Source organism: Mizuhopecten yessoensis, unplaced genomic scaffold (genome assembly GCF_002113885.1).
Source record: "Mizuhopecten yessoensis strain PY_sf001 unplaced genomic scaffold, ASM211388v2 scaffold10275, whole genome shotgun sequence".
In the NCBI taxonomy this organism is placed as follows: Eukaryota; Metazoa; Mollusca; class Bivalvia; order Pectinida; family Pectinidae; genus Mizuhopecten; species Mizuhopecten yessoensis.
In genome coordinates, this window is record NW_018408465.1 from 2,394,434 (window position 1) to 2,414,341 (window position 19,908).

At 36.7% G+C, this 19,908-nt stretch overlaps 1 protein-coding gene across 2 annotated transcripts; it reads left to right on the forward strand.

Moving 5' to 3' along the window:
* The first annotated feature begins 127 nt into the window (after window positions 1–127).
* LOC110459936 (PAX-interacting protein 1-like) lies at window positions 128–18,525 on the forward strand. Of its 2 annotated transcripts, none has more exons than XM_021512453.1 (22): window positions 128–332; window positions 1,313–1,450; window positions 2,178–2,221; window positions 3,066–3,126; window positions 3,333–3,446; window positions 4,209–4,667; window positions 8,628–8,822; window positions 9,199–9,282; window positions 9,557–9,704; window positions 10,083–10,174; window positions 10,839–10,934; window positions 11,267–11,401; window positions 11,885–12,006; window positions 12,344–12,528; window positions 13,037–13,080; window positions 13,799–13,905; window positions 14,294–14,393; window positions 14,600–14,768; window positions 15,334–15,434; window positions 16,022–16,156; window positions 16,528–16,603; window positions 17,413–18,525. In XM_021512453.1, the coding sequence occupies exons 1-22, from the start codon at window positions 237–239 to the stop codon at window positions 17,493–17,495; spliced, it is 2,784 nt and encodes a 927-aa protein (XP_021368128.1). In that variant the 5' UTR covers window positions 128–236; the 3' UTR covers window positions 17,496–18,525. The 2 variants fall into 2 exon arrangements, with proteins under 2 accessions (XP_021368128.1, XP_021368129.1); XM_021512454.1 differs by having other exon boundaries at window positions 4,209–4,529.
* Window positions 18,526–19,908: the final 1,383 nt, after the last annotated feature.

Here is a 19,908-nt window from a genome sequence, read left to right on the forward strand (position 1 = left end):
TCATTCTAATTTTTAATGTCTTTGTTTACGACAAACCTCGAATTGTAAATAGTCGCTCGACGTTTTCAACGCGCTTGAATATCTTTAGCTCAATTTTTTCTTACGATGCAAACATGTTCAATCCCTCATGAAATATGACCTTCACCGATCAGTTAGCGGGAAAGCGACATAATAGTGCAAGTTGAGATATGATGAGTTTACAGAAATCTATTATTTTGATTTGTAATTAGGGCAAAATGACCGCTGATACAGAAAAGAAAGAAGAAGAAAAGACTCCAGAGGATCTTTTTAAAGATGTGACGTATTACGTGGTCGGTGATATCGACCAACAGGTATTTTGTGAACCTAAGACAACTGTTGTTGGCTTCATAATTAGGGCATACCACTTCAGCTCCTGTATGCTAACTGGGTTGCGACCGGTTGTAGGGAAGAAGTTCTTCGATGAAATTTTTCGTTCAAGTTGAAATTTATAATCATACTAAACATAAACACTAAACATGAGGCCGCATCAGAGCATCAATTGTCGCGACTTGATAATTACAGCAATTAGGAAACTTAAAACAAAATTAATCACAAGGGAATTGAGTTTTGTTAGATTTAATATGCCTTCCCTTGTTAAATGTCAACTGGCTCATTGAGATATATGTATACCATATTAGCAGTTTGAGCTATCACTCATTTGTGAGTCAAGGTAATGTACTCACAGCAAGAGACTCACTCAGTCACTGAGATTCCCACCAGAACATGTACACCCCCAATCCAGATTGAACTGACAGTAATGCAAAGTAGAGCTTAATAAGATCTAAATAAAGGTTTAATAGATATATATATGTCACCCTGAGGCAATACTAGCCGAGCACTTCCAACTGAAGCAGCTAGGGAGAAATTCTTTTAAGCCAATTTGGTACAACATTTGGTAGGTAACACTAGTAAGCCAGAGGTCCTAGGGGTTAAATTGGACTCCTAGCGGAGACATTGAAAATTCATTATCTCTGTTACATACATTTGCCTAACAGGGATGTTGAAAATTGTTCTCTTTCACATTGGTTACCCTCGCAGGATACATGAATTATTGACAAGTATACTAACCCTTGACATCACAAGCTCCTGATCAGAATAAGTTTTTTCTTGGATGAAGAGCATATCACCCTGTTTCTTCCTACTGCCTTTGCTTGGGAGAATGTTTTTAAGCTCATCCCCAGTAAGTTGAGCAACAAACTAGTATGTCAGAAATCTCATTCCTAGGTAACAGGGTTTAATTACTGGTATACGTATAGCTATCATAAATGACTAATACTGTAATATTGTTCAGGTACTTGCTCTTCTAAATGCTGGAGGAGCAAAGCGAGACTCATACCTGAGTCAGATGGTGAGCCATGTCATTGCTGATGACCACACACAAGATGACTACTCGGAGGCCAAGGAACTGTTTGAACTTCCGGTTGTCACGGTGGGTGTACAAAAGCTCAACTCTCTAAGCTGTGAGAGAGTTACATATCAAGTAGTGACCTGAAATGTTGTTCGGACTATGACAAATTGTAGCAGTAGAGGAACAAAATATTTGCCTGGAAAAAAGTACTTAAGTTTTACAGCACTCTGCAAAATTGTGATATGTACACTTGCACACAGTAAACCTCCAGTTAATTTAAATTGACGGAAAGTTAGAACACATTGTTTTGACTGTTTGTTGAGATTTTTGCTGATGTCAACTTGAATTGTTGGATCTACTATTTATTTTGGCGGCTTTAATTTCATGTAACGTGAACAGGATTGGCGATCGTTATTCAATTTTGTTGGATCGGACTGGAGGTTTACACAGTTTGTGATAAAAGTAAAATTTTGATGCATATGTATTTCAAAACTGAAGTCTTCAAAGTTCTCACAGTTATTACAGATGGTAGATTTAATAAATAAAACCCCAGATAGATCGAATGTTCACATGGTATGATATATTTGTTAAAAATAATAGCCATAATTGTATAGTCGGTAAATAGCAGGCTGTTTTTTTTGCAAGCAACCAGCTTTTATATAGAACACAAGTCTTATTAACTCTTATTTAAAATTCCTGAAATTGATTTAATATGATGGTTACTGGTTAGAATCATGTATCGCATTGGATGGCATCGAGTCACTTTAAAGAAGAAGAATTTAGATGTCATTCTTTTTTTCTTTTGCAGAGCCAGTGGGTGATCCTGTCTGTAAAATGCAAGAAAAGACTTCCGTATCCTTACCAAGTTATCATTACAGCTAAAGAACTTATACTCATTCTTTAATCTGAAACATATAAAAAAATAGTTTTATCATGTACACATACACCCACATCCAGTTGTTATGGATATTAATGGGTGATCAATCTAGATTTATATTTATGGGTCCTTTACCATCTTATTGTTAAGAAAATATGGGTCCCACCCTTTTTAATTTCAGGTGAGGGGCAAATAAAATACCATTCATCACCCAACAGTTTTGATTGGTGCTTTTCATATGCATTCTATAATTTCCTGAAAGTACCTATACAACAATAAATACAACAGGTGAAGATATGGAAAGATATTGCTAACACTAAAATTTAAAATATGTTGACTTAAATGTTTGTATTTCTAGATCTTAGTGTCAACATAACGGGTCATCTATCATAGGTATAGACTGGTCAATAAAGCTTTTAACTAAATCGTTTAACTGATCGAGTGTTCTGTACGTACATAAATGCAATGTTTACATTTTGTCGGCACTCAAGCTTGCTATTTACAGATAATCTTTGTCGATGCCCTAGGGACTACATTCTTATTCGTCAATTGTGAGAAAACCTTGATGGAGTTTGTGTTTCTGGGTGCTAAGGTCAAGATCGCATTACTCCCAGTATTTATAGAATTTTTGGTCATCAATCTAGTAACTTCTTCCCTGTATTGATTTTGATCAAACTTTATACATATTGGTCAGGTGTAGAATACCTTAAATAAGTTTATGTTTCAGGGTATCAATAAAATTGTTTCAAATCAGTTATCTGATGATCCCGTCTTGAAATAGTTCTTGTTTGTAGACTGTTCCCCTTAACCTGTCATTAGTATCGAGATATTTGCACCGGAAGGGCGCCTGTTATCTGGAGTTGTAGCCTGTTCCTCACAAGTAAGACCTGTTAAGACCACCTATATCAATCTATGTCAGAATTACACTGTTGGAATGGTAAATATGTTATAGCTAGCTCAACTCATTCTACACCAAAGCTTTTCCACAATGTATAATTTCTTTGCCTTTTCCGTCGCTAGTATTTTCCCAAAAGTGCTGTTTGATTTGCAGATTGAGTTATACACACAGAATGCTATGTGTTTCAGTTGGATCCTGACGATGCCAAGGCACTGTGGGGTATGGTGACGTACTACGGCGGTCGATGTCAACAGAGCTTGGACCAATCCTGTACACACCTCATCGCCTACAATACTGAAAGTGTACGAATTTCCAAACTCTTCAACATTGAATATTATACCTCAAAGTTTTCCACACCTGTCCTCAGTATCAGGAAAGCTTTCTAACTCTAATGATGTTCTTAACTTCAATAATCACATTTCCTGTTAAATTCTCAGGAGTTCATATTTTTTTTTGCAATTCATTTACCTTTTCAATTGAAGAGACGATTTCTTAAAAACTCAATCAATTTAATATTTGATTTATACTTAAGTTAAGGTTTGATAAAACATCATTGGTAGTCATTATATGATCTTCAAATTTTAGAATGTTCTGAAATTTTAGAAGTACATGTACTATGATTCCCAGGCCATTTGCTACACAAAAAAAAATCCACAATGTATAATTTCTTTGCCTTTTCCGTCACTAGTATTTTCCCAAAAGTGCTGTTTGATTTGCGGGTTGAGTTATACACACAGGGGTGGATATTTTTTCATCAAATTTGAGAATTTAAATGATATAGCAGTTTCTGTAGAGTCGGGGTTATCCTACTGCCAATCCGTTTATGTTGTCTGATTATCTCCGCCACCTACACAATTCTGTAGAGTTGGTAGCATCTAAATATGACCCATGTTTTACTGTAATTTACCACTTACACTTTTCAACTTCAGTGTCTCCGTCAACCATTCTCCTTAGAATATCTTTTAGAGACTTACATTATCGGTATATCCTTAATATGTCCAGAACAAATTGACTTCAACAAGTGTATGTTAAAATGTATTATTACTAAAATATTATTTTACCAGGAGAAGTACCGAGCTGCCTCCTTGCATGTTGATCATGTGAAGATTGTCACCCCTGATTGGGTCACTGACAGCATCAGCAAGGGGGAGAAGCTTGATGAGATGATTTATGACCCGGAGCTGATTGAGTATCCTCGACCTAAGTCCCCAACGCCGCCCCCTCCACCTCCCCGAGAGCCCTCCCCACCACCAGTCATGTTCCCCGAGGCCATGGATGTAACTGACCAGATGATGATGCAAAATCAGTATCTACACATGATGGGTAACCATGGGAACCATGCTCGGCAACGTGGCGAGATGTCTGCCCGGTCGCCCGGAAATCAGGTGAACACCCCCTTCCAGCAGTCCGCCATGGCTGCTTTAGAGCGACGTGTGTCGGGGGAGGAGTCAGCAGCTGGGTCAAGGCCACCTACACCTAGTGCTAAAGAGGCATTGGCTCGCATGGTCAACAATCGCATACAGGTTTGCTTGCTTGCAGCTTCTCTGCTTGCACATTGCATGCTTCATAACCACATACAGGTTCAATGTGAATGACACATTGAGTGTACAAAAGAACATAAGATCTGCAAAAATAGACAACTCAAATATACAATTTAGATCAGGTATTTGTAACACATTGTACAATATGTAAGTCACCCAACATCTGTATAGCTTGGATAATATATTTAAACACGTTTTACAAAAAGAACTTTTATTCTGAATATGCAAAAATACCTTGAATACATTTGATAATATGTATAATTAGATCTACTAAGTCTTTCATTGATTTAAAACTGAAATCTAAGCTTCTTTACTTTTTAATGTCTCATCCTAACATCTATAAGGCTAAAGCGTCTCAATATATCAATCTGTTTTTCATTGCTGTCTTTGCCTACTTTTCTTGTTTCTTTTATGATATATACATAGCAATAATGAAAAGCTTTCATAGACTTTTTAACTGGAAATGTTATGATAATTGTCATTTAAATCAAACTATTAGTTCTCTTACTTTCTATTTGAAAGTCTAAGTAGCATAACTGTGTTTACTAATATGATATTTCACGCAGGAATTCATGGTACCAAGGTATACTGCTTCAGTATTAAATTTGCTTATCTACTCAACTTTCCATCAACTCAACAATTTTTCAGAATAATTCCAGACTTAACAAACATATAGTAAATAGAAAACCTTAATTGTCTGTTTGTCATGCAGAAGACTTAAGCCTCTGTTAGAATAACTCGTAATAAATATCACAGGATGACTAACATGAAACGTTTTCTAGAGTTAGAAAAGAACGGTAAGGTAAGTGTGTGTCATGATAATATTTTGGCAAGATTTATTTTTACTTTCATCAGAATGCATTTTTAACAAATACATAATCAATATTAAAAAATATTTCATTTATTTTTATATATGTACATATTTCTTCACAAAATTTCTTCACTCGTGCACACCGAACATGAATGCGTTTGCATAAAAACATTTATTCCACAAAAAAAATCTGCACTTTGGTCAGGACTGCCCAACACATGGCAGCTTGACAGGAATGTGTGCACATCTTTTAAAACTTCTGTAAATGGTTTATTTTCTCCTGTAGAATTTAGTAATTTCTTGGTATTTCATAGCATTTTTATAAAGCTACAAAAACATTGTGTGATAAGAGGAAAAGTACAAAATGACTTCTTTTTCAATTTACAATGCACATTATCAAACATCAAACCTATGTTCCCTTTAGTCCGCATTAAAATTGAAGGACAACTTTGCTTTCTGGTGCGGGCAGCTTTTATGGTGGCGGACTGGATTGTGTGAATACCCCATCCTCCCTGTATAATCTGTAGTTTTCTCTGATAGCAACCATCTGTCTGCTTTACTGGTACATTGTGTTGGTAGGTTATAACTTGTACTGCTTTCGAAACCCCAAATGATAAAAAAGTTATTGTATTTTCAAATTTCTATATTGTTGAATTCCTGATGCTTTTTACTTTTTTGCTTACAATTACTACCTGGGTAAAAGAGCTAAAATATTATACTGTATGATGTTTTTATATATTTTAAAGATATTTGATAACATGAATCTTGGGGAAATTGAACAAAAAACTGTATGTGGCACTACATTTATCAGCATAATTTAAACTCTTTAATGGTGTCATTTGGTGCTGTACCGATGATTGTTATTGCTGATCAGTTTTGTAAATTTCTGATGAAAATTTAAAATTCTGAAGATACCTCTGCGGTAATCATCTGGAATTTTTTTTTAAAGTAAGTTCACTTATCTACAGGTGAACTGCTCGTCAACTTCTGGAGTGAAGTGTTGGACCTTAAGAAAATGTACCAGTAGCTTGATCAATATATTTTAAGCTGACCTAAGTAGTTAATCCAGTTAGCTATGATTGGCCCTATACCAATCATTGAAGAGTATCCTAGAAAAAGTGTCAGACCTTAAGACAATGTACTGGTAGCTTGATAAATATATTTCAAGCTGACCTAAGTAGTTTAGCCAGTTAGCTATGATTGTCCCTATACCAATCATTGAAGTGTATCCTAGAAAAAATGTCAGACCTTAAGACAATGTACCGGTAGCTTGATAAATATATTTTAAGCTGACCTAAGTAGTTTAGCCAGTTAGCTATGATTGACCCTATACCAATTATGTATTCCACTTCTAACACTGGGTGATAGCTATATAGCCTAAAGCAAAACATTGTCAAAACCATCTTGAAATACAAATTGATTGAAGCGACAACTTACAAATAAAATACACAACTTTTAGAATGTTATTGTTTCATAGTAAGGAAAATAATTTTAAAAATAACTTCTGAAATGTTTTCTAATTCTGAACTTTTACTGCATACTTATTAATTAACATTTATGACTGGAGTTGAGCCATGAATTAATCTAACTCGTGGTTGACCCGACTCCTGTTAAAAGGTTAAGTCACACGTATCTAATTTGAATGTTCATTGTACATACCCTACAATATACACTGCAAGATTAACATGATTTCAGCTTGTTACTTTGAAAATATGATACTTGGGATATTAGTGGTACACAATCTACATTTGTACCAAAATAACCATTTTGACTTTGATGCTATTTTACACTCATACTAAGCCTTGACTCTGAAACAACTTCACACCAACATATCATGCATGTTTTCACAAAAGTGCAACAATCATGAACTATTTCTTAACTGTTAGAATTAATAATAATAAAAAAAGTTGTTTTTTTAGGCTATACATAGGTGAATTTTCTTTTTTTCCACCTATGAAAAGTTAATTTCTGATAAAAACTTTTATCATAAATGAATTTATAAAAGTTATAACACATCTGTAAAATTTGTTTTTAAAGGTGAATTTCACTTTGAAGTTTTTGTGTGAACACGTTTTGACAATTTTTTGTAACCTACAATTTATGGTTGTTGTATGTCAGTCATATTAAACTGATCTCCTCTGCTGCAATTCAATGTTGGAATTTAGAACGATTATGAAGACTAGATGTGAGAGCTATTCCAATTTAATATATTCCCCCACCCATGGAAGGCTATATAAAACAAATTCAGCAGTATTTCTGTATCTGGAGGAACAGACTGTAATATACTCTTATCAATTCAATGAAATTCACATGGTGGTGCCCTTGAAAATAATTTGACACCTTCGATGGGTTGGGGATATATTTTTAAATAGAATGATCCTGAACTATATTAGAAGTTTATTACGGTAACTTATGTAATACATATACATATATAGTAAATGTCCTTCCTTGTGCCCTTGTTTTCAAATCCTTTTGTTCGGGCAACAATCGTTTGCTAGCTTGAGTTATATTAGATGGAAGACCGGCAGAGGAGATGGTTTTCATGAGACTGAATGTGTATTTAATATTCTCACCATTTTCTCCACCTGTTGACCATGGAGCCAGAAACCCTCTGAAAAAAAATCGGATTTTATCTATGATTTAAATGATTTTTATTTATCAGTTTTATGACTGAATTTGAACATCTGTGTTGTTGCCGTAAACATTCTGATAATGGCCTATTCATGTTGGTTACCCAGAGATGAATCATTCTTGTATTAAGTGTAGAATCTGTGCTTTATATAACATCCTGTGACTGCAATGTTTCTGATAGAAAGATAAACATATTTGAGGTTTGCTATAATATTCATATATCATCACAATTTTCAACTTAAAGAGATATATGGTTTGTTAAGTGTGATTGAATAAATGTATGGAATGGTTGGTGTGTAATTTGGGATATATTATAAAAAACCGAAAATAAATATTAGATTAATATTGTAAATCATATCCAACCAGTTGAATGTTATTATTAACAAATAGTTGAGCATGAGCGATCCCCCCCCAGCTGTAGAGATATGAGCATGGTGTGTTTCCCTGTGTAGATGTGTGTGACCAGTGATATGTAATATTATAAACATATCTTGACACAGGCGGGAGGACAACCACGGACCAGTCACTCTCCAAAGTCGCCGGGAAAGCCACACCCTGCCATGCCCGGTGGCATCAACATGCCTTCCCCTCATCAGATGCAGCAGGCTGGATTGGGAGGATATGCTGGCATGCCAGGCCCAGGGATGTCTCCCTTCCCTGGGCATGAGCCAATGGGAATGCAGAAACAACTAGGGGTGAGATTTCAGAAGCAATGTACATATGTATTTGTATATGGAGGACTTGATCTGTATAAGTCTTCTGAAATGTTCCTTTAAGAATGTTCAAAATTGTTTTTCGGGTGGAAAATTAAAGAAATAAGATGAGTGGGGGCAGGGAGGATAGTTTTGGTGACCCTTCCGCCTGCAATTGATTTCTTAGGGCTTTCTTGATAGATATTGATGCAAGTTATATCAGACCCAATCATCCATATATTATCAATATGCCATCCTGCCCCTTGTTTCCCAATTCTGTAGAATAGCCCTTTTAAGTCAAAGTTTGGAATCCTAAGTCATGCTTTTTAGCTGATGTAATATAGAGTTGTAATTTTTCAATGAACTTTTTCATCTTTAGAATCAACCACAACGAACATTAAGAAACATCACCAACTCTGGCCCACAGCACCCCTCTCCTGGACCCCGCCCAAATACAACCAAGGTAGGTCTACCAGCTCTTCAATTTCTTCAAATATTTTTTTTCTTCAAATATAGTTGCATGACATGAAAAAGACATTCAGTAAAAACATGTATATTACCTATTTTATTTCATGAGAGAAAGAAATTTTTAAGGATAATTATCTCTCTCAGATTTCCAAATAATACATGGAATTGTTAACTGAAAGCATAATATATGATCTACCCGTGAACATATTGAAATAGGTTGTTTCAAATCTGAATTCAATTTGTTAATAAGGGTTTTTCTATGTTAATAGATTAACCAGATTCTTGGCCTGAACATGAATGTGCCACACCGCCACCCTCCGCCGAGATATGGGTCAGCCACAGGATCACAGAAAGGGCAACACCCATCCCAGTCTCCGCTGATGCCAACTTACTGGGGTCATGACCCTACCGACAATGGTAATTCACATCTTTCATACACTTCTCTTAAAGAAATTGGGGAATAATGTTCCTCCCATCCTTCACAGGTATGTCTCCCGTTTTAGTCGGGAAAGATCAGCTTGTCACCCCCTAGGGGGAGATAGCCTCTTGCCAAGTAGCACGTGTTCGATTGTGACGTCATTAAAATGCGTCACCGGTAATTGTGACGGCATCAAAAGTGAAAGACGAAATTCATACCCCAAATGTGTTTTTGTTTACACTACTGTTGGTGGAGTTGTGACTGAAATAATAGGATATGAGAAAAACAATCAACCCCTACCTTGTGGGTGTGACAGAGAAATCTCCAACCCTCGGGGTGATTTTTTTGGTTTTCTTACCTTCGGCTTTATTTTCCAGTGCCTGCTGACATGTGTTTGCTGGGGTGTGTCTTCTACATAACTGACTACCAGAAGATCGTAGGTCCAGATCAGATTGATAACTGGAAGAAGGTCAGTGATCTGTTTACTTACCTAACTACCTAAAATTTTGAAATCTTTACATTGTTCAAAAAAAAGAGTGTCCACCATATCATGTCAGATATATTTTAAAACAGCTTAATAACGTTTGTTTCTGATATTTATGTCCTCAATAGGAAGTAGGGGTGAATACTGTTTTGGCTTCATTTCTTCATCATATTCTGTCATAAAAATTATCTGCAAGTTATCACTGAAACTTCTGGACAGATGTCGGTCAAACTACACAGGGACGATCACTAGCTTCTCAACTTTCGTAACATCAGTGTTTCAAGATAATCAGAAAACCAATAACAAGTCTTCTGATTGGTTCCTGCTGGGAAGCTTTTTCCCAGTTAATGTATAATCCATATTTGTTCAGTGTCAATTTTGCCCTTCACAAGTCCTCAATATATATGATATTCCATGTGCTAATATTAGCTTCCACATTTAGTTAGTTGTCCGACATTATCGAGGCAAAAAGGCGAAAGTTTAACTGCACCGATTTTTTCCTGGTCATTAGTGTGCTATGGATTAAAGAGGTGATTCCAAAATTTCCAGAAAATAATGAGAAAATCTGTGTTGTCAATTTGAGATTGTACATTATTTACATGCTTGTAAAGGAATTATTATGATGTGGGTTTTTTGATTTGATTGACAGGTGATCAGCCAGCATGGAGGCCAGGTAGATCCTGCCTACTCTAACCGTGTGTCCCACATCTTGTGTGCCAACCAACACAGTGACGTATTTGCACTGGTGAGTAAGTGAGGTCACAAGCTGTGACTGCTGAGGCTCTGTTGAGCTAATTAATTGGAGCTAAATCCCTGTAGCCAAATCTAACAAATTATTACCTGTTGATTCTGAACTCATTCACCCCTGAAATTTCATAATGAACTATTCCAACCATTGAATTGGAAGTGTCCAAACGTGTCTTCAGGGGTGAATGAGTTAATTGCAGTGCTGTGTAAATATTTCAGAATGTTGAATATTTGTCAATACAATTTCTTGTGGACAAAAACAGGTGGCTGTGCACAACTGCAGGCATTAATATTATGAGTTTCATGGTGTGACATGAATTAATTTTTCAGGGTTTGAAGGACCAGCGTCGTGTTGTGACGGCGTACTGGCTGAATGATGTCCTCCTACGGAAGAGGATGCTTCCCCCCTGGCAGGCCTTACACATCCCCCTCATCTTTGCTGATGTAAAGCCCTGCTGTAACCAGGTACACTTTGACTTACTATGTAAATCACATTTTATTTGATCATAAATTACACTTAATTTGATCACAGTAACATGTCATCAGTTTCATTTTTTTGTTTTTAAAGTTACTATGGACAAAACAATTTTGTTTATGTAGACATTTTGGATTCAATTTTTTTTTTTTTTTATCAGAAGTGGTCATTTACGCTTTTTTAATCCCTAAATTTAAATGTCTTGAAGACAGATAAACACAGATCTATAAGGCTACGCATAACTGATAATTACTGTAATATAATAGTAGTGTTTTAATGCCCACAGAGTATTGGTTGTATTTCAATAACTTCTGTCTGTTAGATATTTGGTTTTCACACATCTTTATCAAACATTGGTGTTATTTTATCAGTGATTTGAGTATCATGTACCTTTCCAGTTCTCTTGTGCGATTTATCACTGAAATGTCTAGTTTATTCGTGTATAATTACAGTATTGCTATTTTGTTTTGCAGATCATATGTGTGACAAACTTTGAGGGTGACGAGAGGATGCGTATTAAACAGATGATTAATGCTATTGGAGCTAAATATACTGGCTACATGACACATTCAAACTCGGTACTGGTCTGTAAGAGGTGAGTTTACTCAGACACACACCAGACTGATATTGATAAACATTGATTGCAACAGCATTGTCAAAATGTATGTGTTGTGAAAAGTATGAAGAGTTGAGAAGTAAACACTTACACGTTTGTGGTACAGCCATCCAGAGATCCTTGATAACATTGTTATTATAACACATGTAAAAACTTGTTTTTACCTCAGGTAGACTTCAGTATCAATGTTCAGTTTTCCATTGCTTCGTAACTATTCAAAATGTACTTTTCAGTATTACCATGAGACGAAACTCACATCATAGATTGTTTGAAATGTTGATTATTATACACAATCTAAACCTATATTTGCCGACAGACCCGAGGGAGAGAAGTACGAAAAAGCCAAGGAATGGCACTTACCTGTGGTCAACGCCCAGTGGCTTAGTGATCTTGTTCTCGGCAACCTGGACGCCCTGAAACTGCCAATCAACCCTCGCTACCTCCAAACGGTCCAGGGAGATCTGTTCCAACTGGACACTAGCCGCATAGGACACATGCTAGGTAAATGTTTTGGTAGAATGGAGCACTAATAATAGATAACATGTTGTCATAGATTATGTAAATATGACTGTCAGCCTATGTGAGTCTGATCATTTGTCCCCTGTTAGTTTGGACTTTTATTATCCTGCTGACTCTTAATTCAGGAGCAATGATGCATCAGAAATTAACTCATTCACCCCTGAAATTTCAAAATGGACTATTCCAACATTTGAATTGAAAGAGTTCAAATGTGTCTTCAGGGGTAAATAAGTTAAAAGGGTTACTGTTAAACAAAGTCTGCTTGACAGCTTCATTGAATTTTTTTCATCAAGTTGCATGTGAATTGATGAAAAAAAAGGCTCAAACATTTTTCAGCAGGTGGTTCAAATGGATTATTTACTATTTAGGAAATACTACTAGCCAATATATTTTTTAAGCTAGACCATGCAGTATAAAGTATTTTTTCACTAAGAATACATTCCTTTTGTGGTGGTCTAGACTGAAACTGACTTACAACTTCATTTTACAGTTGGTTGGAGAAATCCAATGAAGATACAGAAGGAAGTTTGGAAGGTGTGTATACTGGTACATTGTTGCTGTCATGGGATTGGCTATAGTATTGTTCTGACAAAATTGTCTGGTTCCTTTTGATAGGTCCCTGCAGTTAGGGCGTAAGAATTGTACCTGCTGCCCCCATTGCATGATCGTAAGAGGCGACTCAATTTGGTATCTTATCTTTTCTCTTCTTTCTTAACATTTTCTTCTTCCTAATGTCTCCCTTGACAATGCCTCACTTTTGGCCTTTAGTTGAGCGTTCGCCCCTGTGAGGAAGGCTTTGGGTTCTGTCCCCTTTGCTGAGACATACCAGAGTCTGTAAAAATGGTAGTTTCTACTCCTGCCTAACACCCAGCAATTTAGGAGTGGGACGACTGGTTCGCCCATTGTCAGTATAATGTGACCGGGTGAGGTGTCCTGCTGGGTGTCTTCGGCAGTATGTTTCAGTGAGGTAGCACTATAAAGTCGTCATCAGTTCGGTGCTATCACAGGGAGACAAACACAAACATATCGCAGCCTCCCAAAACACACACGCATACACTATACACGCATGCATCTTGCACATAGGGGAGGCCGTCCTTAAATGACCATAGCTGTTGATAGGACGTTAAACAATACTAAACCAAACCAATCCTTGTGATAGTTATTACTCTATCTTCATTTGAACATATTTCAGTTTGTTTTTGTTGTGTGTTATATTGCCTGGCACTGTGATAAGTTTTTATTTCCCATACAGAGATTTCTGCCTGGTGTTCCAAAGTCCCGCCCCGCCTCAGCATCCGGCCAGGAGAATGTACATATCCCAAAGCTTGAGACAGCAGAACCACCTGCTAAAAAGGCCAGGTTTGTTTTTTCTTCATTTATTATATGTCGGATTGCTATAATCTTATTTACACATTGATTGCGAAGTGATGAATATGTGTCATTTTAATCAAATATAGGGAGTGACTGTGTTAAACTTTTCTCTTTTCTCTTGAAATAATATTAATATCACAATTATCACAAGGTATGCCTAAAAGAATATTCATTTGTATAATGCAATTTTTCATGAAAAAAACAACAGATTTTGGTCAAACGTCATACAAAAGTATGACAATACCTTAAAGTAATTAGGTTTCCAAGGTCATAGTCACCATTTCTTTATATGAAAAATGGTCAAAAAATGAAATCAATATGGATGGGCAATGTATTATATCTTACAGGAATTTTCTAGTATTTGATTAAATTTCAGAATGGACCTGAACAAAGATGACCAGTCTATCCTGGACAAGCCTGGACCGAGGGTCATGTTTACAGGCTTTCCTCGTGGCATAGCCAGACGGCTCCAGACTGTAAGTTGTCTTCTAACAAAATAGAAGTATGTTTGTAAGTAGGTATAAAAAACCCAGCTGGATTTGTTCTTGTTAAAGGATCAAAAAGGGAAACATAAATCTACTGTTACTTTCAGAGAGTTATAATGTCTGATGATTTTAAATCGCGAATTTCTACCAAAATGCATGGATTTCATGTGCATGTTGTTTGTTGTTTTCTGTTACAGAATGCGATACAGCTTGGTGCCAACATCACAGAGAACCCCCGTTACTGTACACACCTGGTCACTCCAACATTCTCCCGCACCCTCAAGTTCTTTATTGCCGTCAACGTCTGTAAGTTTGTGGTCACACGAAATTGGATTGAGGACAGCATCGATCAGAATCGATTCCTTGGTATGTAAAATAGTTTGAAGATTTTATTCTTTTAAAATTCTATTAAAGTATTTCAAATTTGATTGAATGATGGTTTTTGGACAAAAAGTATCCTAAAAATTGATAGTTTTACCCAAATTTGTTGAAAGATACATCCCTTATGTAAAGCAATATTTTGATTATGTTTGCAAACATAGAAATAATTTTAATATCAACATCAATTTAGTAAATGAAGCTAGTGTTATTCGTCAGATTTTCCACGTCTAGTTTTTGCGAGAAAAACAAAATAAATATTTGATATCAAAGTTTTACTTTTTACACAAACAATGTACATATTAAACGTGTCGCAAAGTTTTAAGACCGACTGGTCCTTGTGTCAAACTATGACTCAAAAATAAAATTAATTATTTGTTTTGAAGACTTTTGTCATTCAGTTGAATTTTGATAATAAAGGTTCAGTACAAAATGTCATAAACATTACAAAAGTGTTATCCTTCCTTGCTGTTGTCCTGGAGGAATCTTTAGTTAACCTAGGTCAGCCTTGTGTATTGGGTGATAATGAACCTGTCTATGTGATATGTTACAGACGAGGCAAACTATGCGCTGCGAGATGTTAAAGCAGAGAAGGAGATGCAGTGTAGTCTACAGGACTCCCTGGCCCGGGCTCATGTCAGACCTCTATTCCAGGTACGACCCAGTCTTAGTGGGTTCAAAGAACCTGTGTTGATTTCAGGAAAATCTAGTCATAGAACAATTTGATGTACATTCAACCATATGACTCCTCCATGATGGAAAACGTGATTAAATGCTACCTGTCTATGGTAATGCATCTTCGTTAAATTTAAATATTTTAGGTGTCTAAATCATTGTAAAATTGTCCTGATGAAGCCTCACCTTCAGAGGCGAAACTAGTCGGCCAAATAAACTTCAAAACCCACTTATTGGGGACGCTTGAGTATGTTGCGATTCTAATCCTACTTTAAATATTCATTTAAATGAGAATGCATTCTCTTACAATTGTTTAAGTTCTAAAAGCACAATCTAACCTGCATGGCTCTAACTTATCAAGTCTGGAGAGTGTCAAGGCCCTGAGATCATTTTTATATATATATTAAACGATCTTAAGTCTGAAATTGCCTTAAGTTTTGACTTGACCTGCAGAAATAATGTCATGAAAAGTCTAAGATTGTTGCGGAGTAAAAGGATGTCTGGCTCAAATCATCTGTCAAGTTAAAGGATTGGTTACATGATTTCCTATGAAATATACATTACAGGGTTTGACGTTCTACATCACTCCGAGTGTGAATCCCCCGGTCGGTGACCTCGTCAACATTGTGGAGAGCGCTGGTGGTAAGGTTGTGAAGAGGAGACCCGGGCTGAGAACGTTTCTGTCCATGAAGGATGAGCAGGTAGGTCCTTTTGCCAGTTATTTTGTCAAATTATCATTGTAACCTTGATGCTTTAATGTACAGCTTTCTTTACAAGCATCTTAATCTTTTATTTTATGTAAAGAACATAGTGAAAAGGATAGCAGAACTTGATGGAATAAAAAATACTAATTTATGATAGATATTGCAGTTCGTTCATGTCATATCAAATGTCTAATAGTTTGACTTTTTTATCTCAGAATTTTTGGAAAAATATATTGTGTATCATGTCTTTATTTTCTTACCGTCATTATAGTGCCTCTCAAAATATTGTAAACAATTTTTAAGTAGATTACATCTTTTGTCAACGTAGTAATATATATAAATGCTGATATTTTGTTTCATTGTTTCAGGGAAATCCAAAATGTATACTTATAACCTGTGAAAATGACATACATTTATGCCGGGATTTGCTAGCAAAGAATATTGGTAAGTAATGTGTACATATCCATTATCTTTACTAAAGATCAAACAACTTATCATTCAGAAGTATTAGAAGCATTGTAACTCGCACACTTTATTTGTCAGTTAACAAAAATATCTTGTTTACATCATCGTACACGGATGGCAGTATTTAACAAAAATTAGATAATTATAAACAACCAATTACACGACAATATTGTCAAATGGCAAGATTCCTTTGATGTTTAGTCATGTATCTCCCTGAGGCAGTAAATCTCTCTAAGTGTTGATGTTCAGGATATGGGCATTGATCCATGATTATGGTTTAGGTATATATGCTATAAAAGTGTATTTGGTATTCATATTTTTCATAAAATATATGTGTAACAGGAAAGAGAATATTGTGCTTCCACTGGGGATCGAACCCTCGATCTCCGGGTTCCTAGTCGGACGCTCTACCACTGAGCTAAAGGGAAATTCCCTCTAGCTCGAAACTAGAAGGCGACCTTAATCCTATGTACAATTCAAACCTGTCGCACTACTCCCCTCTTTTTAAATGTGCTCACCCTCGAACACCACAACCCAGGTTCTAACTCCCTGTCACCACAGGGAGGGCCACAAACACCATTTGTAACAGGAAAGAGAATAATATGCTTCCACTGGGAATCAAACCATTGATCCACATATGCATATATGTGTGTCTTTGTGCATAAGTATATTAATTAACAGGAAATGAACAACAGCAAAATCAATACAAGAACAATGTTGACTTTAATAGGTTATAGGTTCCAATTTGTAGGATATTGGTAATTGATTATTGTTTGATTTCTTTACAGCTTTGTATAACGCTGAGTTTATACTTACCGGGGTGATCAGACAAAGAGTAGACTTCCGAATGTTTCAAATTGAAGTTCATTGACACCACCTGCTGTTAGAATGACCGACAAATCAAGGGCAGCTAGCTCCCGTCACTTCCATGTCTTGATACAGATGATACAGTCACCCTGTTGGAGACAGACACACTAACTGTTGTAGTGGGCTGGCAATCATGGCTTCCATTTAAAGAGATTAAGTGAGATAGTTTGATGAGAGATGTGCCACATGTGTATTATTTAGATGTGATGAAGAATTTAGAGAGATTGTTTGGTGAGAGATGTACATATTCAAAATGCAGAAACAAGAGATTTTTTGTCGAGAAAATTTCAGGTTCAAATTAAGAGTGGTTTTTTTTTTGTGTGAGAAGTTTACAGATTCAAATTGTGGAAGTGAGAGAATGTTTGGTGAGAGATGTTCGCGTTCAAATGAAGAGAGATTGTTTAGTGAGAGGTACATTGGTTGAAATCAAGGAATTGAGGGATGTGTGTTTATGATATTCCTGATCTAAAGTTAGTGCAGTTAGGCTAGTGTTAATTGTAAGTATCCTTTCCCTGTAGTCACTAGTCAGCTCCCTATGCCGTCCTACAAATCTTCATCTGTTCTTAATCATATATCTAACTAAATATACCTTTTTTTTCACCCTAGGTAATTAAAAAAAATCAACTACAGTATTAAAAAAATTGTTGTTTAATAATGAACTTGTAAAATCATGTGATATTAATAAGAAAATTTTCAAAGAGAAAATTAGAAAATTACATTTTTGTGGGGTATTATTAATTTATTACTTGACGATGAGATTTTGGTGTATGGTTGATCAAATGGTTATATATTGAGTCTTTATCTAATATATAATACAAACAATATTTCGTAACTAATAAGATTATCATCTGTCGGTGTGTCTATAACGTCTTTGTCATTTTCTATAGATAAAGTAATTACGGACTGGTGTGTTTATATCAACATTGTGCTAAGGAATGTATACCTGTGTATGAATATGTTTTCATGTTTTATACCATATGTAGCTCAGCATGTAGATCATGCTACTATATTATCTACAAATAAACATCCCTGACACATTATAAAACGGTTTTTTTGGAATTATTTGTCCCCTATATAACTATAAATGTAACAAGATTGCTTTGACCTATGAACCATTGGTCCCGTCACCCACCCCAACAAGATTACTTTGACCTATGACCCATTGATCCCGTCACCCACCCCAACAAGATTACTTTGACCTATGACCCATTGATCCCGTCACCCACCCCAACAAGATTGCTTTGACCTATGACCCATTGATCCCGTCACCCACCCCAACAAGATTGCTTTGACCTATGACCCATTGATCCCGTCACCCACCCCAACAAGATTGCTTTGACCTATGACCCATTGATCCCGTCACCCACCCCAACAAGATTGCTTTGACCTATGACCCATTGATCCCGTCACCCACCCCAACAAGATTGCTTTGACCTATGACCCATTGATCCCGTCACCCACCCCAACAAGATTACTTTGACTTTTGAACCATTGGTCCCGTCACCACCTCAACAAGATTGCTTTGACCTCTGAACCATTGGTCCCGTCACCACCTCGACAAGATTGCTTTGACCTATGACCCATTGGTCCCGTCACACACCCCAACAAGATTGCTTTGACCTCTGAACCATTGGTCCCGTCACCCCCTCAACAATATTGCTTTGACCTCTGACCCATTTGCCCCGTCACACACCCCAACAAGATTGCTTTGACTTTTGAACCATTGTTTGAACCATTGGTCCCGTCACCCCCTCAACAAGATTGCTTTGACCTCTGAACCATTGGTCCCGTCACCCCCTCAACAATATTGCTTTGACCTCTGACCCATTTGTCCCGTCAAACAACCCAACAAGATTGTTTTGACCTCTGATCCATTGGTCCCGTCACCACCTCAACAAGATTGCTTTGACCTCTGACCCATTTGTCCCGTCACACACCCCAACAAGATTGTTTTGACCTCTGACCCATTGGTCCCGTCACCACCTCAACAAGATTGCTTTGACCTTTGAACCATTGGTCCCGTCACCACCTCAACTGAACCATTGGTCCCGTCACCACCTCCACAAGATTGCCTTGACTTTTGAACCATTGGTCCCGTTACCCACCTCAACAAGATTAATTTGACCTTTGAACCATTGGTCCCGTCACCAACCTCAACAAGATTGCTTTGACCTCTGACCCATTGGTCCCGTCCCCCACCCCAACAAGTTTGCTTTGACCTTTGACCCATTGGTCCCGTCACCCACCCCACCAAGATTGCTTTGACCTTTGAACCATTGGTCCCGTCACCCCCTCAACAAGATTGCTTTGACCTTTGACCCATTGGTCCCGTCACCCACCCCAACAAGATTACTTTGTCTTTTGAACCATTGGTCCCGTCACCCTCCCCAACAAGATTACTTTGACTTTTGACCCAT

What these genes read in the sequence shown, in the direction of transcription:
- LOC110459936 (XM_021512453.1), top strand. Translation starts at nt 237, where the DNA reads ATGACCGCTGATACAGAAAAGAAAGAAGAAGAAAAGACTCCAGAGGAT. An exon ending in TAGCCAGACGGCTCCAGACT is followed by an intron (nt 14,394 to 14,599) that starts GTAAGTTGTCTT and finishes TTTCTGTTACAG; the next exon opens with AATGCGATACAGCTTGGTGC. An exon ending in TTTGCTAGCAAAGAATATTG is followed by an intron (nt 16,604 to 17,412) that starts GTAAGTAATGTG and finishes ATTTCTTTACAG; the next exon opens with CTTTGTATAACGCTGAGTTT.